Raw genomic sequence first — 24,383 nt, forward strand, 5'->3', positions numbered from 1 at the left:
GTCTGGAAACACCTATGTTTTCTGGAACAGGTTCCATCTCTGATGGGGTTGACCTAGCATAGTCTCCTAAATCTCATGCAGTTTAGCACATGTGGACTCTTGAGGAAAGATCTCTAAGACTGAGGTCCTATATACTCTGCAAGAATGCTGAATTCCCATTGCACTTTCCCCATGCAAATTAGAGGGTTGCCCTCATGTCATTGGCCAAAACATCCTGTTCCCCAATTTTGAGCACATTGCTTTACCCACCCATCCTCCATCACAGAGACAGCTGCATTCCCTTATGGAAAATCCTTGTAGGATTTAGTAGAAAATCATAACCTTTCTAGAGGATTTTTTTATCCTCCTGCAGAATTTAAGAAAAAGTTATATCCCTGGTATAGAATTCTATAGGATGGTTTAAAAATATAACTATAGAAATGATCTCATTCTCCATTTTAATACCTGTAATCTCATAGAATCATAGAATATCAGGGTTGGAAGGGACCTCAGGAGGTCATCTAGTCCAACCCGCTGCTCAAAGCAGGACCAATTCCCAACTAAATCATCCCAGCCAGGGCTTTGTCAAGCTGGGCCTTAAAAACCTCCAAGGAAGGAGATTCCACCACCTCCCTAGGTAACGCATTCCAGTGCTTCACCACCCTCCTAGTGAAATAGTGTTTCCTAATATCCAACCTAGACCTCCCCCACTGCAATTTGAGACTATTGCTCCTTGTTCTGTCATTTGCCACCACTGAGAACAGAAACCACTATAGAACCTGATTAAATTTCTATAGAACACAATTGATTTAATCCTATTAAATCTTAGGGATGTAAGGCACTATGTAGATGAAAAAGATTATTTCTACTGATAGTTTCTGTATGGAAGTGTGTTTTACAGATTTTAATATGATGATTTCAAAGGAGCCTGATTCTGCAGGAACTTTGCCAATTGGAAATCAGGCTAGCTCTGCACATAGGGTGGTTACATACAGTGTGTCCTTATGCTAAATAATAGATTATCCTAGACAATAAAACATTCATTTACAGAGTTTTTAGTGTTTTCATATAGTGCCTCTCGACAGAATATTGCAAAACACTTTGCGAAAGTTGAAGATGGGGAAACTGAGGTGCAGAGTGGTTAACTGATTTGTCCAAGATCAGAGCAAATGGTTGTCAGAACCAGGAATATAACCCAAGTCTCTTGACCCTCAATTCCCTGCTGTAGCACTAGACTGCTGTCTCCTACATATATAAGGCATACAACAGTCACAGAGCAGTAGTGGGAGAGAAAAATTAAACTAAATAAGAGAAGATTTTCAAGGAAGATTTTGGATACCTGACAAGGCAGAGAGAGGTCAGATGATGAGTTGGGAGTGGGAATCAACATTAAATAATGGATATACATATTCAACATTTAAAGGCCATTTTAAATAAAGGAAGTATCCACACATACAAAGTAAAGACATAATCCAAAATAAACTGTGTCCTACATCTTGTCTACCATATGTAAGTCTATGAACCAGGATCTTCTATAACAGCAATAATTGCTAATCAAACCAGTGAGCCCAGAACTAGTATTCAAGCAGTCTTTGAGTTCCCTAATCTCTTTACATCAACCCCCAAGAGATCCTTTTTCCATTTTTTCACCTATCTTCATTTTTACTGCTTAATCTGAATTGCATTGTCAAATTTCAAATACTTAGTAGGGTAAGCCCACAAAAACCCATTAGTGGAATGAGCTGTTGAGCTTTACCTTTTAACTACAGCGTGAGAATCTGAGCTTGTGTTTGTATTTGATTAGATGGAAACATCATTGGTGGTCATGAGAGAGGCGCTCATGGAATTAAATCAGGACATGGGATTTGTTACTGCTTCCCAAGACAAAACTGTTACTGTGAGAAAGATGATATTAAAGGTAAGTCTAAAGATTATTTAGCTGGTTTAAAGTTACCTTGCTCTTGTGACGCTAACCTTTCCTACTGTATACAATATTCCTGTCTTTGATACATAAAACCATCTAAACTCATTTACATGTTGCTGGGTAATGTTCACGTTCATGGCCTGCCAGCGTACAAAGCATTAAGAAGGGAGCTCCTGGATTTGGACATTAAGGATTCTCCATGGATTTTGTCCCTGTGTTTTTGGTATAGTGTCCCCTCCCATCCAGTGTTGCACAATACACTGGTTGGCTGACCCACAATCCCCAGAGGTGGCTGCATTTCAGTGGAAATGTAGCATGGACTCGTGGTCTGAAATTTTCAAAGGTGGTTAGGGGATTACTTTCCACTGGACTTGAGTTAAAAATCTCAACTACAGAACTCAGAGACGGAAAAGACAGTTGTGGAAGGTGCTAGAATCACCTTATCCATTCTCCTGGGGGTAGGATTGCTACCTAACCTCTTGCTCTGTTTTCAAAGGAAGGCAGAATGGGAGCACTTGCAAAAGGGGAAGTAGTGATTGTTTTCTAATGAGCCTTCTCCATGAAGGACTTGTGGCACTGGACAATATATTATAAAGTGAAAAGCAAAAAACAAAAGGAAAGCAATAATACAACTAAGAACCTCCCCACCACCACCCTTGTGAAGATAGAGAGGGGTTCCCATGCAGGAAAAAGGGGAAAGGGAGACTTGAGAATACTTATAACATAGTTATACGTGGTCCCACCTCAGTGCAAGAGGATAGATTAGATGGCCTTTCGAGGTCCCATCCAACCTTACGTTTCTATGATTCTAGGATAATATACACTTCTGGGGGAAATGTTACTTGGTAGAGAAGTGGATCTGACATGGATATCAAGGGGATTGTGTGCCTAGGGTCTGCATGGTGTTGGCAAGTGAATATATGAAGTCAGATGAAGTCAGTACCTGCACTACTAAGGGATGTAAGACTCTAACTAAATCTAATTACAGTTTAACAGGCATTTAGGCATGCAATTACCCACAGACCTTGGGGAAAATGTAGGATTTTGCAGCTGCACTGGGTATATTTGCAAGTGCAGCACTATTACCTTTCTTTGAGAATTAGATCCAGGGTTTTAGTGTAGCTTATGAAATGACTGTTATAATGTAAATTTAATTCAAAACCTTTAAGTAGATGCTGTTGTGAATGGTAACTAGCTACCAAAGGGAGTGTGTGGAAAGAGATGAGATGGGGAAAAATTGAAAACGAAACCAGCAGAACTGTAATCAATTCCCCCTCTGCCCACAGAGCCGCTGTGTGATGACGTGTGCAAGACTGTGATTGCAGGGGCAGTTCTGCTCTCCTTCATTATCTCAGTGCTGCTCTCTTCTTATTTCATCCACCGTTACCACAAGAATTCTCCAAAACCACCAATTGCCTCAGCGGAGATGACCTTTCGGCGCCCAGCCCAGTCCTACCCCATCAGTTACTCTTCTACAAATGTCCGTCGGCCATCTCTGGACTCTATGGAGAACCAGGTGCCTGTTGACACCTTTAAAATTCCTGTAAGCTTTTATATTTTACGCTTTTAAATTGCGTATTGATTTGAGTTGGCTTTTTTGTTTTGCCACGAATTGGGCTTTCTAAGGAAAGTTGTGTGTTGTCTGCTGTGGTAGTGCTCCAAACCCCCATTTTGATGTGAGGATGCATTGTGCTGGACAAACATTTAAGGTGAAATTCTGGCCCCATTGACTTCAGCAGGCCTTTAAAATTTCACTGTTAGTAAGAGAGAGGCCTTCCCCCAAAGAGGTTGCAGTCTATGATTCAAATGAAATTTAAACAAAAATCACCCACATGGAGGGAATCTCTAACGAATGCATGGTAACTAATCAGATCATAACTTCCTGCACAAGCCAACTGCATTTTCTCTTACTGTTAGTGTCTAAATAAATGTAATACTCTGGGCACAGTCTAATCCCTTATTTCTTTTGTCATTGACTTCAGTACAGGGTTAGACTAATTGAGGTTAAACTGATTATCAATGTTTACAGACTATTTGCTAACCAATATCTCTATCATGAGGATAAATAATAGTAGCATCTAGCCCATAAAACACTCTTTGCTTGTAGATTTCAAATCATTTTTGCAAAGGAGGCCAGTAGCATTATCCTCATTTTACAGGTGGGGAAACTGAGGCACAGAGAGGTGAAGTGACATGCACAAGGTCACGCAGGAGGTCATTGGCAGAGTGGGGCAAAGAACTCAAGTCTCCTGACTTAGTCCATTGCTATCCACTAGGAAACACTGCCTCCCTTGAATGTAAGGTAACACTATCTAGTGGTTTAAGTACAGACCTGGAAGTGAGAAGACCAGAGCTCTATTCCTGACTCAACTACTGACTTGTAATATTTTCTAGGGCAAGTCACATCATCACTCTACGTCAGTTTCCCCATCTGAGAGACAATGGTAACTTTCTGAAGGATTTCAAATTCTCAATGAAAATTGTCATGTACTGCAAATGGAAAGTATTGAATTATTTATCAAATACGGAGCAGTAGCCTGATATCAGCTTTGCATGGGCTATTACTGTACCATTCATTTGTATAAAATTTCTTGTAGTGCAGTAGTTTGATTGTGAGCTAACTGCCCCGGGGTATGGAACTAAATAATTGTTCTACTGGAACAAACAATTGGATTCAAGTAAACTAGTTCCCTGGAAAGTCTGTGGCTAATAACTTTTGTTCCCTAGTACTGTCATTACTGGCTACTCCCGTTTGCAGCTAGCTGTACAATTTGCACTTGCACTGTAAAAATTATGCCATTGTTTTAGTAATATCTTCCAGCATTCAGTTGGATTGCACGTGCTGCACTGTGGAGCTTGAACACAGGACTTTATTTTAATGCATTGACTACATTTTAATTTATATGGTAAGATTCTAGTTAAGGGGGGGAATGCTAATATCCTGGCAGTATTTTATTTCATGGGCTAATTGTAGATGGTCAGAAATTATTGTGTAAAAATGCAAACAATCAATGGGTTAAAAAAAAAATCCCTAAGAAAAATCATCCAACAAACATTACATAAACTGAGGTTAATGGCTCCATAAAATCTGGTATCAGCTAATCTCCAATACAGGATTTTCCTTGGACGTTGACTTACAGCACCACACTAAAACCCTATTACCTTAATTTCACTTATAAAGCTTAGTTTAGGGTGGGTTTATCTGCATACTTTGGAAGGCTTCTCCCCTCCCCCCCCCCGCCCTTTAATGCAATTTCTGTTGTTTGATTATACTGTATGTAGGATGCCTGCCAGCTTGTGCGTTTTTATTTATTTTCTACCTGGGGCAAATAGGATGGTGTCTGGAAAAGTCCTGGGCAATGAAACACTGACCTCTTGTCTGACCCATATGGCAGCGTCTGATGCATTTGGATGTTAGATATTGATGCCTTCAAAGTAGCTTGTACTCTGTTTGCTTTTATTTCTTGGTTGGTTTATACATTTTGTCACTGTTCTGTAACTGTAAGGCTCAATAGCACTTCATACAGATGGATTGTTGTCTGTGATGAATTCTTAAAGGAAAACCTCCTCCCACAAGTTAAACAGAAATGCAAGATCAAATATGCATACTTTATTTTGAAGGTGAGCATTTATTCAGTCAGTGTTTCATTTGTACCAAAAAATCTCAGGTAGGCCTGTAAACATCATCCATATTGATAGGCTGCACCTAGTGCCTTTTTATCTAGAGGAAATTTCTAGCTTATTTAAAAATGCTTGCAAAGAGCTTTTAGAGGGTGTTGCAGAAGAAAAAGTCATGGTCTTCTGTCTGATAATGGAACAAAAACAAAAACAAAAATTAATCAGATAACTGAGCATAATGTCTTCCCTGAAATATAATACTGTATTAAACCTTTGTGATTTGAGCTACCAGTCAGGAACTTGCCCCTTCTGTCTCATAAGATAGCCCCTTCTATCTCATTTTATCTGATAGGATTCCTTTTTTTTTTCTCATACAGGAGGATCCCAAATGGGAATTCCCCCGGAAGAATCTGGTTCTAGGCAAGACACTAGGAGAAGGAGAATTTGGAAAGGTCGTCAAGGCAACAGCGTTCAGACTCAAGGGGAAAGCAGGCTACACCACGGTGGCAGTGAAAATGCTCAAAGGTACATTTCCCTGAAATGATTTGAAAGCTATCTGGGAACCTTTGAATCTGTTTCACAAGGGTCTAGTGTCCATGCAGGAGGCTATCTGGGGGCAGGCCCTGACAGCGTCCTGGCAGCATTTCCTCCAGCATTCTATTTATGTACTGACCTATTCCCGTTGAAAGAGAGAGTGCCACATTGATACAAACAGTAATTTCCAAAGGCCCTAGCTTGCTGTGCAAGGGCAATGTGAGTTACTGTGGCAAATGTATCTCATTTAAGTTGTCATTAATTGAAGCATCACAAAGGCTTTTTAAAACTCTGCACAGCTTTTTGTATTAATCTATCTCAATTTTTCTTCAAATATTTTAAGTAGATCATTTGTGCTAGATACAAAGTGTCTAGAGACAGAACAGACCTATTAAGCTATCCATCTACTTCCCTGCCTTTGCCGGATTGATCTGATGTATTTACTTGATAGAGGTGTAGTCTACTGGTTTTGAGCAAGGGGCAGGAAATCCAAGAAGCCTTCAGCTCTTGTAGGCTGGCCATGGTCAATTCACTTAATCTCTCTACTTAAATTTTCCAATCTGTATAATAGCGGGTAATATACTTACCCAGCTAACACAGATATAGAAAAAAGCAAATAGGCAGTTTGTAAAGCACTTTGTATACACGGGGTGAGATTTTGAAAAGCTCTCAGCCTTGCTCTAATTATGCCACCATTAAAGTCCATTTGAAAAACTCTCATTTGAAGTCCGTGGAAGCAAAGCTAGGCCGATGCTGAGCTGATTTTTTTGAAAATCTTACATGAAAAACCCTATATAATTGTTAAGAATTATTAATTTAAGACTATTGTTTTATCCAGTTGAGTTTTTTAAATCAAAGAATCTGAGGCTACAGAGTTGGAAGAAAACTTACACTAGACAAACTCTGATTGATAAGAAGGGGGCTCCTGTATCCATCTATCTCTACCTATTGTACTTTCTTTCATTAAGGAAACTGATTCATATGTCCTTCTTTTCAAACCCAGCTATACCTATCTTTCTCCTACACATGCCACCTTAAAAAGGAGAGCAAAGTAATGAAATAATGAGTTGGCACTTTCTGTATACCAGACCAAGTACCACCATATTCCCCCAGTGAAGCCAGTGGTAGGCTTTGGTTTATGCCACATTTCACACCTAATGGCTACATCATCTGGACCATATCACTGAGATGGGAGACCTTGGTCACAGGTCAAAGAAGGCAAATGGAGGCCTTTAGATCACATAAGGCCCCACAGAACCTAGGACTGACCTTGTTGTTTTGACAGAAAGGTAATTTTAACTGCATTGTCCTGAAGGATGATGTAGAAATGGAAAGAACAGAGACAAAATAACCCTGCTTTGTGTTAGAATCTGATACTACTTCATAATGGTGTGTGGTCCCTATATACCAAGGAGATAAGCACCCTAGGAATATGAGAGAAGCAACAAAAGTATTCAGAAATGCTTCTGGGTAGAAGAGTTCTTTCTTTTGGTGGGGAGCAAGCATTGGCTGGATGACCTCAGTCGTTAATTGCTGCTGTGAATAAGAAAACACAATTACAATAGGATAATGGGTTTCTTATTAGCATTTTTATTATGTGCAAGCTTAAAAAAAAAGTCCATCATCCTCTCACTGAGTGCAAGGAAATTGCATATTATATCAATTTACCGATGAAATAAACGAGTTATGAAATGCATGTCTACATTTATAAAAAGGCTTCCTTATAACGAGGGTTCAATGGAGATGAAATCAAAGACAGAGCGTGCAGACGGAGCCCTGGAACTTGGCCTTTCAGAGACAAAGACTAATATAGCTCTACATGTAACACTAAAATAACCTTGTACATGGTATTATAAATGGCATATCCATAATCTTTACAGCGTGCCAACTTTATTTATACATTTACAAGTAGTAGTGACTTTTTACATTGATAATATGTAACTGAGCTAAAATTTTGAAATATGCTGTTAAAAAGTGACATTCTTAATTCCAGTGGACTTACCATTTGACTTTCCCTAGCTATTATCTGGAGCAGACTTGATAGCAGTCAAGGGTAACCCTTTATTTTAAGCACCCTCCTCTAATAAATTCATAAGGCATTTATGGTAATAGCAAGAACTCTAATAAATTCCTTTTGCAATGCATATTTCTTTCTCAGATAGCTCTCCCAAATGTTCCATGAGAGCTGGATTGTGGAAAACATTTGCCCATTACTTGGGTAAACATTTTTGTGTTGCTATTGTTTTTACTTCATTGTGAACAAATACAAATGAAAATAAAACAATAACAACAAATCACTATCCTGGAATGTTCTCTAAAAAGTTTTATGCTGGCAGACAGCCAAGGAATAGTATAACTGAATCAGTGCCCATCCCACTGACATCAGCAAAGAAGTCTGGATAAGTATCTTCTATTGATGTCAATACAAACATGGCACAAAAGGCTCTGAGTTTGATTCTTCACTGCCTTGCATCTTATCTAGTCAATTACACCAGTGCAAAGTGGGTATAAAATGCTACGTAGTTAGATGGCAGTGCTGTACTCTCATGTGACTGTAGAGCTGGACAGATAACTGATTTTGTGGTTCACCAGCAGTTCCCAAAAATTGCAAACAAAATTCAGCGAATTGAAAAAAAAAGATTTTGCATTGAACAAACCATTTTGTCTGACCTGAAACATGCTGTTTCGGATATTTTGAAAAGTCTAGATTTACAAAACGGGAAGGGGGTCATGCCACCCATCTCCTTATAGCTTTAGCCCAGTACTAGAGCACTCACAAGACCCTGGTTCAACGGCCCCCTCTGCCTAATGTGGAGAACTTGGTCTTCCCATATTTCAGGAAAACACATTAGCCATTGGGCTGTGTGTGAGGATCTTTCAGTATCTGCTATTGAAGCTACTTCTAGGGGAGTGTGGTAATCACTGGGCTAAAATTTATAAAGAGGGCCCATGACGACCTCCAGTTCCTCCTGCTGTTTTGTGAACGACAGCTAAGTCCCGAAAATATATTTTTTTGGCCAAAATTATTTTGTGTCAAATTCCTGAACAGTTTGGGGTCATCCAAAATTGCATTTTTCAGCGAGTAAACCATTAGCTGAAAAATTTCACCCATCTCTACTTGGCAAAGATGTGAATGACTGAACATCAATGAAGAATAAGGCCCTGTCTCTTCTCTGAAAACCGTTACAAAGCTGATAGTACAGCACTTGAAGCTTTTCATCCCCATGCTCATTTCCAGAGCATTCTGAAATTCTTGTTCTTAGATTGTACCTGTTTTATACTACAATGATTAGTCCCCTGCAAGTACCTAAAATAAGTCAAAGTCTGCCCCAAGCCACAGATGGCTCATCAGGCTAACGCATGTCAGTTTCCATAGCCAACACTACACAAGGGAGTGATGTGGCTAGCATCATGCTGACCGCTTTTCACAGCCCTAACACTATGGATCAGGTGCCCATTTTGCTACTGGATGAATTAGCCTTCAGTATGAGATGGAGTGAGAAGTGAATCCATGACCTCTGGAATTGCAGTTGAGCACCTTAATCACTTGGCCAGCGCATCTCAATACCTCAAATAGGTAGCAGTATGCTAATTTATAGCTTAGTCTATAGGTGGCACATTCCTTTTGCAGTGTTTTATTAACCAAATGTCTGGTTTTGATGCCTTCTATAGAAAACGCTTCCCAGAGTGAGCTGCGAGATCTGCTGTCAGAGTTCAACCTCTTGAAACAGGTCAACCATCCTCATGTCATCAAACTGTATGGAGCATGCAGTCAGGATGGTAAGTGTCAGCAGCTAGTTAGTAAGAGAGAAACAAAGAATGGATCTAGCCTGGGGTTGAAGCACTATTTAAAATGCAAAATATCTTTATAAATTTGCTATTGATTAAAAATGGTGGTGTTAAGAATGAGTGAGAGAAGTGGAAATCCTAATTTCAGCAAAACTAGCCGCAGATCTTATGGATACCACCTATATAGTCAGAGACAAACATGTTTTGATTCTAAAGCTATTTTAAAATATTTCCTGGCCAGTTTCTTTCTGCCTCTATTTTTTGACACTAAGTTGGTTCTCAGGGAGCCTCTTCTAATTTGGCTAGACTGGATTTTCAATATGATCATTATTTGGTATTCTAGTAGCACCTAACGGCCCAAGTCAGGGATTGGGGCACCATTTTGCCAGCTTCTGAGTGAACAAGTAGTTAAGGGACAACCCACTACCTAACCCCTGACTAGGTTGCTAGTTAGTTTCACTTTCAGTTTTTCTTCCCCAGAGTTTTTCTGCACTAGCATGATTCTGTTGTGTGGTGCTAACGTGAATGCTTACATTTGTCAAAAACTGGTTTCACTGACGTGTATACTGGGGGAAATAATTTTCAAAAGGATGTATTATAAACAGCCAAAGGGGCAAACTTTCAGTGCAGGTCATGGGGATTTATCTAAACAATTCCCATGAATGTTAAATGGAGTTGCATGGCAACATCTTCTGCCATAAAATATCTGTTGTAAGTTGATCTTTCAGTTGTTATGGAGCGTGAGTGATTTACATGGCCACAAATTCTTAAGGCTCAGTCCTGCATCTTCAAAACGCCTGATGATGTAACAGTGCATTCCGGGGGCACGTAGAATTCAGGATTGTGCATCTGGGAGACTCAGTAAGATTTAAAAAAAAAAAAAATCGGAGTGTTTTTTATGAACCTTGTGGAGGGGATAAAATCATTATGCTGTGAACTGTTTGTGAGTCGAACACTTCTCATAAATATGAAGGTAATTCATTAATGCATGGCGGGGGAGGCTTTGATACAGCTGACAAATGTACTCAGCATTGTAGCGCTGAGTGGATATTCATGTGGGTGGTGGGGAGGAGAAGCTTGCTAATGGATTGAAATGTCAGGATTTTTGTTGAGAACCTATACTTGAGTGTTTTGAAAAGGCACCTTAATTAGTGTGCTGGAAGGAGAAGATGGTTTCTGAGCTAAATATCACACGCTCCAGAAAGTAATTTTGATTTTTTTTAAATCAAGTTTCTTAAGTAATTCCTTATACAGGCTTGATCTTCAGCTAAGTTTAAAAGAAAATTAAAAGGTGAAAGCTAAGGAGCTCTATTCATCAGTGTGAATCTGGAGTCATTCTACTGACTTCAGTGGATTTATTCTGAATTTAAACTCAGATGACTGAGAGGAACAGATTTTGACCCAACATCTTTGTGCAGCTACTTACTGCATGAATTAATTGTATTCTATGTGCTTTCTTGAATACTCCTGACCTTATTAAGGTATTATCTTCTTGCAATCAATGAGACTATTCGGCTGTGTCAGGCAAGCAAGCTCTGGCCTAATATTTGCTATAACATTGTGTGTGTATGCACATGTGTGTGATTCCATCAATAGAACCAAAAAGAACATTAAATAAGCATGTTACTAACCATACACATGAATTCACAACTAATGATAAAACATACCATATGCACTCCAAAACCTACACAAAAAGAGGCACATCATGGGTGAAATCATGGAGAATGTGAGTTTTGCCATTGACTTCAGTGGGATCAGGATTTCACCCCATGTATTTAAGATGTCATATGTCATGCACTGGATTAATTTTTTTCCATGAACCAATCTATAGTTTAATAATTGTTGCCAGCACACCAAAATTTAGTGTGTGGCTATACTGAATAAAAACTAGTTCAATCTAGTTTTATATAGATATAGATATCACACACATTTTTCGTTCAATGAAACCTTTTTTCCTTGTAAACATGCTCCCCATATCCAAGCAAAGACACTGTTTAAAACTCTGTGCCATGATGCCTACAAAACAGCCTGACAACAGATAGGCAGCTGGCGGGCGGAGACCACTGCCTGCCATGCTGACCAGTACCTTCTCATTGTTTCCCTAAAATCAGGCACTGCTTGGGTATGTAGAGAGCCGTACAGGGTACACACCCTAAGGTTCTGATGTGAAAACACAAGGCTAGTATAGAAACTGTTTCACAACTTTAGCTTTGGTAGGTGTTGTTAGATGCCCTCTATAGCTCTGAGCAGTTATGCACATGAGTACCTGGGCTTGTAGCATGAGAGAATTCCCATAGGACATCCAGTCAAGTGCATATTTGCAAGATTCTGAATCCTTCCCATGTCATCAGACATTGCTAGGGCATGAAGAAAATTCTGCCATCCTTGTCTATGAGGCTGTTTGCCAGAATGGCTTCTTATTGTTTTTCTATAATTTAACTTTTTTACAAGGATAGGTTGTTAGCCTCTCTCTCAAATGCCAGCCTATGGGACCAGTAGGCTGCTTTTCATGTGGTCCCTGCCTGGCTTTGATGGCCCTATTGGGAGCTAAAACCCCCACCAGCATAGCTCTTAGGGTTATTTGAATTCACAAGCAATTCTACCACATCAAGTTGCAGTGCTGAGGGAAGGATGTTTCCAGGATTGGGGCCTGTAATTGTTACAAACCAGTCTGTGATGTTAACTAGAAAAATCTTTAGAAAAGTAGAGCAGAACAACATGACTGATTTGTATTTTTCTTTCTTGTCCTCAGGGCCTCTGTATTTAATTGTGGAATATGCGAAGTATGGTTCCTTGCGCAGTTTTCTCAGGGAAAGTCGGAAAGTAGGACCTAGCTATGTGGGTAGTGATGCCAACAGAAATTCAAGCTACTTGGACAACCCAGATGAGAGAGCCTTAACAATGGGAGATCTGATCTCATTTGCATGGCAGATATCTCGGGGGATGCAGTACCTGGCAGAAATGAAGGTATAGTGCTACAGCAATGTGTTGAACATATCTCTGTGACAGGCATAAATATATCTGGAAGTTTCTCCATGCATCTTACCCCATAAGAATAATAACCATGATTGTTGGTTTCTTTTAAAAGCTTGTTCATCGTGATTTAGCAGCCAGAAATGTATTGGTGGCAGAAGGACGCAAAATGAAGATTTCTGATTTTGGCTTGTCCCGAGATGTTTATGAAGAGGATTCCTATGTCAAGAGAAGCAAGGTACAGTGCATGTTAAAACCAGGGCTGGAATCCTTGCTTAATCAAGGGAATGGGTTTACACTGAAGCACTTGTACACAGAAAATAAAGACAACAGCTAATTCCGATAAGGAAATAGAGAACAAAAAGTAAAGATTAAACAAAACAATTAGCTTCATCATTTGGGCCTTTATAAGTAACTAGACTACACTATTACTGGTATATCATCAGCAAAAAATATTAATTCCTGTCCGCTCTTTCTTCTGCCTGTGTGCAATAATCTTTGTCAGGGCCGGCTCCAGGGTTTGGCTGCCCCAAGCAGCCAAACAAAAAAACAAACAAACAAAAAAAAGCCGCGATCACAATCGTGATCTGCAGCGGCAATTCGGTGGGAGGTCCTTTGCTCCGAGCAGGAGTGAGGGACCGTTGGCTGAATTGCCGCCGAACAGCTGGATGTGCCGCCCCTCTCCGAAGTGGCCGCCCCAAGCACCTGCTTGGTAAGCTGGTGCCTGGAGCCGGCCCTGATCTTTGTATTTTACTGTAATGCCCCATCAACACCACATCTACAACCCAGTCACAGGACATGGTGACAATATAGATACAGTAGGACTACCTTTGTCCTTGAAAGTGGGTTAAAACCCTGGACTATTTTTGGAAAGCATGTATCCATGCATCTTGTAACCACGATTTCTCCCGTCTTTGTGTTGTGTTGTGTTGTAGCTGTAGTGTGAACAAGGGCCTTAAAAGTAATGTGTGATCTAGCAATAATAAAGACAAATATATTCAAATATAATCCTATTTCCTTTCAAGTATTTTTCAGGTAGTAATTTTTTTTATAGCTGTTAGTTTGTAAGTTACTTAGGGTACAAAATCTAGGGCCTCATCTTGCTACTTTATACAAAAAAGCCATTAGTCTCTCTCTCCCTCTCTTTTTATAATTGCCAAGCCCACAAAACAAGGGATTGAAGAAAAAGTAGGCAGAAAGAGCTGGCAATCATTTAAAACAGAACTAGTTCGGGCTGAAAACTTCATAATTGGAATCTAAATACAGATCCTAGTTTCATGAATGCTTCTTCTATAGCTATGATGATCTGAACCAAAACCCATCTCCAAACAGCTCTGAAATATACAAGGTTTAAAATCCAGATCCAAATGCCAGAGCTTGGGCCCATCTCTGCTATAGATAGTAGAGATACCCATCTGCCAGTTTGGAATGCCTCGGATTCTTTAAAGCAATTATATTTTTCCTGTCACAGTAAATTATTATCAGCTGTCTAGAAGTAGTTCTGTCTGCTCACAGTGCTCATGGCAGAACTCAGCATATGGTAACATTTCATCTGTAGGATTGTGCAAAGGAAATTTGATGGAAAGCCTCTCCTGTGGTATTAGGATAGCTCCTCTCATTGTTTAGTCATATCACGGCTTTCCCTAAAAAGAACTATTATGATAACCTCAAGATTATGAAACAAGTTCAGACTTGTCGTTATTTATTATCATAGCAGATATTGCCATAACACACTGAGCCGAATTCTGCCATAAGCCTGTATGCATGCAACTTTTATTGAAATCAGTGGGCCTTCTGCATGTAAATGAGGCCAGTATCCAAGCTCCGTTTGTGAAATTCATTAATACTATTTTATGTTGACCATTCAATCTTCTGTGATACTGCTTCAGTTCCCTGTGTGGGTTAGTGTGAAAGTGCTGCCAGCATGAATTCTCACACATGAGAATTTCAAATATTGGCTTCCACAAATACTGTGACTTTTTGACGTTTGTTTTCCACTACAATTCCAGCCAATAATGCTCAATTGCATGATGTGTGCAGGAGGCAAATACAAAAGTGACCATGGACAAAGACAATAAAAATATAACTAGATAGTATATTAGGAAAGACAGTGCAATATCTACTCCATTCTATTATGTATGCTTTATACTGAAGGAATGCTATCTATTTGTACCTATTCCTCTGCAAAAATTATTTGAGAACAATTTATTCTAATACATAATTTTTTCCCCATAAAGTTAGATACTGATATAGCCCTCCTCACCATAGTATCTCCGAGTGCATATTCAATTTTCCAACACAAACAATTGTTTGCTGTCAAAAATAACTTGGGTAGAGAGAGAGCAGGAGGAAAGAATGGGAGAAAGAATGGAATATCTTTCAAATATATCTAGAAAAATTTTCCAAATACATGTGCATTGCCTGAAAATTTTATGAAAATACAAATCCAGAATGCTTTTGTGGATGTTATGAAGCATCCTGGAAATCACGTTGGCATTTTGCACAGCCACGATCTCTGCGAATAGCTGGTGTAGATCTGAGATTTTAACATGTGTATTTCAGACCAAAAAGCAGCAGTTTGCACAGCTTGTTAAGCAGCCATTGAAGAAGTATAACTGCCCGAGTGAAACTTGAGTTCAGAAGCCAAAGCTGTCCTAAAACCTGAGTTTTTCACTTGCGATTCATCTTTCATTTGGATGGATCTTACTCCTATAGCCTCATTCTCCATCTCCTTTTGCACCTGCACAACTCCCACTAGGCTCTGGAAGTGTATCTAATGGGTGGCAAGCAATTCATGTTGAGAAGTATAGGTTTAGTGTGATAGGAGGGTTCAGTGATCTGAGTTGACCATGTAATATGTCTGAAAATCACTGTTCATTGAGTGCATGTCCTTTCAAAACTGGGTCCTCCTAAGTTGGTTGGGTTAGAATGAATGGTAAAGTTCAGTGGTGATTAAAGAGAGGTTATAGCTGTGCCCCCTAACCTGTACTGCTCCCTGTTTATTTGATGAAATGTCACTTCAGTCATTAGACTGCTGAAGCATATCAGAGAGGCACAGTGCAGTATAAATCTTACTGTTGTGAAAGCAAATGCACCAACATTAAATTTAACCTTCTAACTTAGTAATTGTGTTGCTGTTTTTTCTCTTAGGGTCGAATACCTGTTAAATGGATGGCAATAGAATCCCTATTTGATCATATCTATACAACACAAAGTGATGTGTAAGTCTAAATTGTGGTGTGTCTTATGCAGTTTGTGTCTGTTGTATAGAGTTTCACAAAGAACTATGGTAACATATTTAATAGCCACAGCTTCTAAGTTGGAAGATAACAAATATCAGAGAGCCCAGATGACTCAGTCTCTCAGTAATGGTGGGATAAATATGGAACTTTAAAATTGTAGGTGACCCATTAAATTAAAACCTAAATCATGAGTGACTGTAGGAGGTTGCAATCTGATTGCCCTTTGTTGGCCTGTGTGGAATGAGATTTGATGGTCTCAGCCCCGTTTTTAGTGTGCGCACCACAGAACCCATTCTTGTTGGCAGACCCAGCAAAAAGACTAATGATTTAGAACCTGAGTCACCTCCCATTGAAGCCAATGACAAAACTCCAAATGACTTCAGTGGGAACGGGATCAGACTCTTAATGAACAACCAAGTTGCAGCCACATGATACAAGTACCTGCACCTGTTGTTAGAGAGTGATTGCATGGGCAGATTTGTTTTCCACTTCCTTTCTCACATTACTACTTCCTTCCTCACCCAAGCTGGCAGAGCAGCAGGAGAGGAGCAAATGGCGGGCGAGGGGATCCTTGGGGGAATAGGCAAGCAAGGGCAAGGTCTCAGGGTAGAGCATGGGTGGGGCCTCAGGGGAAGAGGCTGGGTGAAGGCAGGGCCTCAGGGCAGAGCGTGGGTGGGGTCCCGGTCTGAGCCTTGGTGGGCCTCCCCCTTCTAGGGAGCTTCACTTCCAGTGCTCGAAAGGCAGCGGGCTGGTGCGCCTCCAAGGGAGGTGACCAGCATCGCATCTGCAGCATTTCCCCCCCTTGCATTGCCAGCCTTATTTGGGGAGGTTTAGTCTCCTGCAGCCTCTTATACACACACCCCATGCTCCAGGCTATTACTCCAACAGTGTAACACTGAAGAATTAAAGGGTTACTTTATTTGAAAATTGATTTTTAAAAATTTACATTTGCTAACAAATATAATCTACAAATATTCAGTGCTGTTTGGGGTGATGCAATTATGGTTTTAGTGACCATCTATTAATATACTTAAAATCCATTCCCGAATGCTGGATTTTCCTCATAAATTCTCTCTTTTTTTCCAGCTGCTTCCTTTTAAGACCCTTGTATATAGTCAGTAGTTGGCAGTGATCTAGCAGTAGTATAAGTTGCCAGCTTCTATCATTTCTTTTTTCCAACCCTGCTGCGAAAACCTTTGCTTTTTATGCTGGAACCTAGACACACTTTGTACCAGTGCCCACAGTCTTCCTGTCCCCATCTCTCTGATGACATTTTTATTCATCCACAAAGACCGTACAATGGAAAATATTTCTCCCCTCCCCACACACTTAGTTACCGGTAATTTTTATAATTACAAAACTAAGGTACAATATCCTAACATACAAATCTGACAAACAGCTGGAGCTAATTGAGAAATTACCAACATGCTACACCCTCTTACAGAGCCTCCAAAAAATTCACTTAAACAAAGAATCTTAAACATAAAAACCCACAATGCCCCACACTCTTTCTGGATTACTTACAGGTCAAATTATAACCTGCTAGGGTGCACAGAATAACTGGCTCAATAAAGGGCATGAGGAAGAATAGAAAAACTTAATCAAGTGCAATGGAACGTTATAAATATGCATGAGCTTTGAGGAAGATATAGACTGGTTAAAAATAACTTACACAATATCAGCAGGAAAAAGCTGTTTGAAAGTTTCATGTAAGGCTGTGTGAGACTAGCAGTTCTTTTTTTTTTTTTTTCCCTGCGCATAGCCATCTTGGAGCTTAATATGTCCTGGCCTGGGAATGCCATTTCCCTTGTTTAAAATAAAAGAACTACAAAGAGACAAGTGAAACCTAGTCAGGAGGAGAGCAGTTTCTGTTGCTAAAATTTTGAGGTGGGATTTTCAAGGGAGCCTCAGGGAATTAGGCACATGACTTTCATTGACTTTCAGTGGACTTTAGGGGCCTAACTCCTCTAGGTCTCTTTTTAAAGGTGGAGCTCTCGCATAAAAGTCAGATGGCAAAAGTGAATGTTTATTGCACTTTGTACATAACTTTGTTCTCAGAGGCATCCCATCAACCCAAGTGAAAAAATAGACTGTTGCCTGCTTTCCTTCACCCTGCATTGTGAAAACTGAAATCTTGGGGGGGTTTGAAATGAGGGTCTGGATTAGATTTTGGGTTGCTCAAGCCTCTGAAAGAGGGCTTCCACTCAGGAAAGGGAACCTTTTTTGGGTGTGTGGGGGGTAAACACATACCCTTATTTCCAACCCTTTGAGTCAAGGCCTTTCTACTAGAGCTGGTCAGAAAGTGGATAGAAAAATTGACTCAATTTTCTTCCCTTTAAAAAAAAAAAAAAAAAAAAAAAATCAAAATGTCACCATTTTTTGGGTGCATTTCAAATTTCCAAATAGAATTGACCAGTGCTGCTTTCTGTATTAGGCCCAGAACAAAATTAAGGCCCTGATTCATTAAACGAGCACAAGTAAGCCTATTAAAATAAAGGGGGTCATTTAGGTAAAATTAGACATGTGCATGCAAAGAAGGATGGATTTGTGGTTGATGCCTTGGTCTGTCTTGTCTATTTAGAATGTAATAGATGGGGGCAGGGATTCATACAACACCTAGCATAATGGAAACTTGATCTTGGAACCTTTAAGTGCTACTGTGCTATTTGCTGGATAGGGGCCATGTTAAGCTCTTCAATCCTAGTAATTCAAGTGAATGGTTCCTTCCTTCCTTCCTTTTTCAGCTGGTCATTTGGAGTTCTGCTATGGGAGATTGTAACCTTGGGAGGTAATCCTTATCCTGGAATTGCTCCTGAAAGACTCTTTAACCTCCTGAAAACTGGCTATAGAATGGAGAGACCTGAAAACTGCAGTGAAGAAATGTAAGTAGTTCTTGCTTTGTTTGGATTAATAGAAATGTCCTTGAACAAAAGGGGGAAACAGTGTAAATAACAGCCATCTCCAGCATGACTTTTAGAGAAGTCTGAGAACAAACTAGTAAAAGTAAAGAACTCTGACATCATAAAGTGGCAGAAAGGTGGGGTGACAATCTGTGTTAAATGTGCACTAAAAGAAATGCAGTCCCCAAGCACCCGCATCTATTGCCAAAGTACTTGCTGAAAATTGGATAAAGTACTCCTCAAGCTAATGAAAAAGTGTAGGTTGAATATTTGGAACATGGGGGTGGGGGGAGAAGAAATGCATCTAACATAGTGATGATTGATCTCTTCAAGATGTGTTGAAGCACATCCAAATACTAGGAACCCACTTTACTGCAAATAAGGTGGTTATTTTAATATCTGTGCTCCATGTACTCCCTGCAAATGGTTTGTCAGTTGTCTGACTTTCCTGGTAGTGCACAGAACCCTGAGGAGAAGATACCTTGATCCAGAAATCAATACCTGTATAACACAAACATTTTGTGACTTAGTGAGTCATTTCAGTTTATCTGTGACTGTAAGACAGTTCATGTGTTATTAATTGACTTATTTACAAAAGGCAATTAACCAGGAAAATCTCAATGAGAGAGAGAAATATCTCATCTTCCTGGATAGTCTATGGTGTCCGAAAATGAAACAAACAGAGCTTTAAAAATGTTTATCAGCCTCTATTAAGCCATATTCACATAAGACTGCATTGTCTCATTTGAATTTTGGAGAACAAGAACGAGATCCCTTCAGGAGTCTTGTGGTGAGAAAAAGCAGCATAAATAGTACAGCCATTTTTTTCTGTGCACCACATACACAGAGATACCACTGAGACACTGTTGAACTCAGATTCATAGATCTCAAGTCCAGACTTGCCCCCAGCAAAATTAAATATTTTAAATTTTCACCCGTCTTCCCTTCCTCAAGCATTCACTTCAAATGTCCCCTTCCCCACCCCCAATTATGTTCCATTGTTGATACTTTTTTGAGTTGCTCATGTTGTGTAAGTTTGCAGGGGGTGGAGGGGAGTTGATGGCATTGTTGTTGTCGTCTCTCTTAGATGGACAACCTGGGTAGATGTTTATTTTAGGACATTAAAGACTGCATTAAGATGAACTACTTAACACCCATTTTTCTATGCATGCTCCAAATTATCCAGTCTAGCAATGAGGTGGGAATGCATAGCTTTACCCCTTTTTTAAAAGTAAGCAAACTTTTCTGAAACAGTTCACTCCATCTTTAATATAATAAATCCAAAAAAAGTGAGATTAGAAGAATCTTATTTAGGTTGTAAAGTCAAGTACTAAAAAGTTAGGAAATGCCAGATGTATGGTTGCCTGTGCAAACTTAATTCAGACAGCCTATGCACATGTGTTTTTGAGACAGTCTTTAATGACATGATCACATAGTATCATAATGCCTATGCCCAAGAGGGAGGGTGTGAATTAAGGTTGTACAGCCAATCATAAATCTGACATTTTTAAACTTTCAAGTGCTTGAATTTGCAACCTAAACAGAATTCTTATAACGTAGGGTTATTTAAATATAATTTCAAAATGTTTTTTGTTTGTTTGTGTTTGGTTTTTAAGGAAAACGGTGAAGCCACTTTCTTTTATGAACAGCTGAGCACCAGCAGGGTTTGAATCATGAACCTTCAGCACTGCAGAAGAAGTCATTTAAGCTATAGCTCTAACTACATTATCTGGGTGGGCTGCTGAGTCCAGAAAGAGTGTCATGGGAGAACTCAGCCTGGCCCAATTCTTTCTTTCTCTTCCCTTCTGGGAGTTGGGGGAGCTCCTGCCCTATTTGTTGTCCCCAGAGGGAAGAATGGGCCACTAGGTCCAGGTGCTGGATCCAGAGGAGGGAAGCCCAGTCTAGGTTTTTCTCCTCCCCGCCACTATGGCTGCTCCCAGCTATTTCCAGAACAATGTGGTGGTGCTGCTGATTCTGTGGCGGTGGAGTCTGCCCTTAGAATATTCATGTGTTCAGTTATTATTTTAGCAGGCTGCCAACACTTTCCTGAGGAAGGAGAGCAGGAGAAGGGAAATTATTTTGAAAGCTTATCTCAGCAAAAGCTGAATGGAATTTCATACCATAAAGGAAAAGCACTTCTGTAGCCAGAGGACTTTTCCCCTGCCAAATACCAAAGGCCCGAGGCAAACAATGGAGATGTGAAAGTTTCTCAAAGGAAAGGTTGCCAGAATCTTGCAGGTGGGAAGTGTTAGGCAGCCTAAACATTGGTGTCACTATCAACTCCCCATGTTTTGTTTTGTTTTGTTCTTCTTCTAGGTGACCGAGAAAGCAAAAGTCATAGGAGAATAGGGTGACCAGATGTCCCAATTTTATAGGGACTGTCCCGATTTTGGGGGCTTTTCTTATATAGGCACCTATTACCCCCCACCCTCTGTCCTGATTTTTTACACTTGCTACCTGGTCACCTTATAGGAGAAGTGTAAGGGATCAGCTGGGAGGTCTGATTACCAGCGTATGTAGTCACTCACCATACCTCAGCTCAAACTAGTATGCTAAAAATAGCACTGTGGGGGTTGCAGCACTGGGGTCAGGCAGGCTTGGGGTTGAGGGGCTAGCCCACGCCACCACCAGTGCCACAGCATTCACACTGACTTTTTTAGAACAAGAGTTCGAGCTGGGCGAGAGTCTACCCACGCTGGAAATCCCACCTCCCAGTAGCAGTGTAGACTTACTCTTGGACACCAATCTTGCAAAGAGATCCACATTCCTGGGGCTTTAATTACATGCAGCATCTCTTGGGAATAAAGGTACACTCATGTGACTCTCAGTGCAGTATTAGGACCTCGTCCCATGGAGAAATTGTTTAGCTACATAAATAAGAAAAAGGAAAGATTGAGATATTTCTTTGAGTGGCATTCACAACAGTGTCCAGATCACTGTACTGTAGATTTATTTGAGCAGAAAGGAAAACCAAACCATTTGTGAATGCAGGATCTTATTATGTGTTACTTTGGTTCATAGGTATAACTTGATGCTGCGATGCTGGAAACAGGAACCAGATAAGAGGCCAACATTTGCTGACATCAGCAAAGAACTGGAGAAAATGATGGTGAAGAGTAGGGTAAGTCTGCTGCAAGATGAGTTTTGCACAGTTAATGAAAACTAGTAGGGAATGTTTACAATCCAAAGAGCTTGGTTGTAGCACAGAGAAATAAGTTTCTGATAAGAAAAGTTCTTATTTTGATCAGGATTAAAGGCATCCAAAAACCTTATTTCCTCCAGATGGCAGAAAGCTTTCCAAAAGCAGTTCCATCATTTTTTTGTATGGTGATTTTGAAGATTTCAGACCTAGAAATGTTGTGTGGTTGATTATTTTACCACTTAGTTTCCTTAGTAACAAATTTATTATTGCAGAGTTAATTTTAATTTGCATTACTCAATAATCAAGCAGTAGAAAGCCTCAAATTAAATGACTAAAATATTTCAAAGCAAGTATTGTGTCATTTCTGATTTCGGATTTCTTAAAGATGTGATAGGAGCAACAAAATACTAAAGCCATTTGGTTCCAAATCTGTCTACTTTCAAATGCATAATCTGATAAGGGATTTTCCTGGGAATTCAAAGGACCTCATTGTCAGTGTGGAGCCTTTACACATCCTCATCTAGGACTTGGTCTTGCACACTGCTGAGCACTGTTGTCCTGAGAACACCTATGCATGCGCTTAATTTAAAGCCCATGAGTATCTCCATCAGTACCTTGCAGGATTGAGTCCCTAGTACACACTGCAAACATACATCCACCTAAATGGATATTTTCCAATATTAATACTTGTATGTGCACTTATTTGATCTGGCTTAGGCATGGAAATTCTATCAGTGCAAATGGAAGTTTTTCATGGAAAAATCCAGTTGTTTGTGTGTGCTGGAAAAGGGCATGTGCAGTTGAATGAGCACATACAAGTGTACATGTGCACACAGAAGTGGAGGCCTGTGACTAAAAATAGGTGTGTGTATGCGCTTACCAATATATATTTATAAAATCCCTGTTTTGCAAAAACATTAGAAATCTCCAACAATAGTGACTCTCTAGGTAAGACCTACAATATTGTTCCTCTGTTACAAATCCAGCAGAGGAAGAACAAATGAACTAACCCATTCTGGGCTTGGGCATGTGTTGCTGGGCACAGATTAAGAAGTGAGCAGAAGGGAGCCATTATGCTCTATAGGAAAATTTAAAAATCAAAGTTAAATCAGTGATGGTGAAATGCAAAGTAAGAGCAAAGTTTTTTGTTTTGAGGTTCCAAAAGGCTATTACAAGAGCAATGTATTGAACTAAAAGTAAATTTCCAACCCAAAAAGTTGTGTCTGCTTTGTATGACAGACAGAATATCTGGGATAATCCAGTGACTGGACAGTAACACTGAACTGGGCAATGTTGTCTGAAATGGTTATCCTAGTTAAAAACAAAACAACCAGCATCCTGAACAGAACTATGGGCCAAATGCTGCAAAATGGTGAGAGCACCTTCCAGGCATTGTTAAGCACCCTGTCCTCCCATTGAATTTTAAGTTTAGAGGAAAGCTGAAATTAAAGCCTATCTATCAGTGTGATTTTTGAGTTAACTCGTTGGCAAGCAGCATTCAACAGGAGAAGCACTAACTGAGCATGTTTCTGTCGAAGCATGTCTAGTGTTTCTGCAAACAAGTGCATTGCCGAGGACACTACTCTGGCAGAAAACAGGAGATTAAGCAGTTGGTATTCTCTATAGAAGGGCCCACTTTGAGTTTGCAGTTGCCCAGTCTAGGGAACCCAGAAATGTGTTAGCAACTATAACTGAGAATGACTTTGTTGCTTATTGTAACCTAGCATTTTATTTATTTATTTGGTAGGACTACTTAGATCTTGCAGCTTCCACACCCTCTGACTCCTTACTTTATGATGACGGGCTCTCAGAAGAGGAGACACCACTCGTGGACTGTAATAATGCTCCCCTCCCTCGAACCCTCCCCTCCACATGGATTGAAAACAAACTCTATGGTAGAATTTCACATGCATTTACTAGATTCTAGCAACACACACACAAAGTGTTTTTTTTTCTTCTGCACTATCTTCAGACTCTGTAACCCCATTAGAGTGTTTCTTGTGTGAATGAAACCAATCAAAATTTGCTTGGAAAGCTTTTTTTATTTGTAAATGTCAAACTTTGCATCAAGATCATACTTTAGGCGTCTTGCAGCTGTGTTTAAAAAAATTTTAAAAGGATGTGAAAATAAGTAAAATCACCATATATATCTATATATCATATGATAAGGAGAAATAAATAGATCAGGGAAGTACTCTCAGGGGAAATTTTAAAAGGCTAAGAACTGAATATCCAATTAAAATAGTCTTTTGTGTTGGGGGGTGGAGTTGGGGAAATATGTT

The 24,383-nt window shown here is 39.8% G+C and overlaps 1 protein-coding gene across 1 annotated transcript in view; it reads left to right on the forward strand.

Annotated features, from left to right (window-relative positions):
• Positions 1 to 24,383, forward strand: part of RET (ret proto-oncogene) — a 122,552-nt gene that overhangs the window by 96,060 nt on the left and 2,109 nt on the right. Inside the window, exons 10-19 of the mRNA XM_054036334.1 lie at positions 1,784 to 1,897; positions 3,190 to 3,446; positions 5,899 to 6,046; positions 9,728 to 9,835; positions 12,597 to 12,811; positions 12,933 to 13,055; positions 15,968 to 16,038; positions 18,804 to 18,941; positions 21,981 to 22,080; positions 23,849 to 23,996. Of these exons, the coding sequence (XP_053892309.1) occupies positions 1,784 to 1,897; positions 3,190 to 3,446; positions 5,899 to 6,046; positions 9,728 to 9,835; positions 12,597 to 12,811; positions 12,933 to 13,055; positions 15,968 to 16,038; positions 18,804 to 18,941; positions 21,981 to 22,080; positions 23,849 to 23,996 (1,422 nt within the window). The remainder of the gene's footprint in view (positions 1 to 1,783; positions 1,898 to 3,189; positions 3,447 to 5,898; positions 6,047 to 9,727; positions 9,836 to 12,596; positions 12,812 to 12,932; positions 13,056 to 15,967; positions 16,039 to 18,803; positions 18,942 to 21,980; positions 22,081 to 23,848; positions 23,997 to 24,383) is intronic.

This window comes from Malaclemys terrapin, chromosome 7 (assembly GCF_027887155.1).
Source record: "Malaclemys terrapin pileata isolate rMalTer1 chromosome 7, rMalTer1.hap1, whole genome shotgun sequence".
In the NCBI taxonomy this organism is placed as follows: Eukaryota; Metazoa; Chordata; order Testudines; family Emydidae; genus Malaclemys; species Malaclemys terrapin.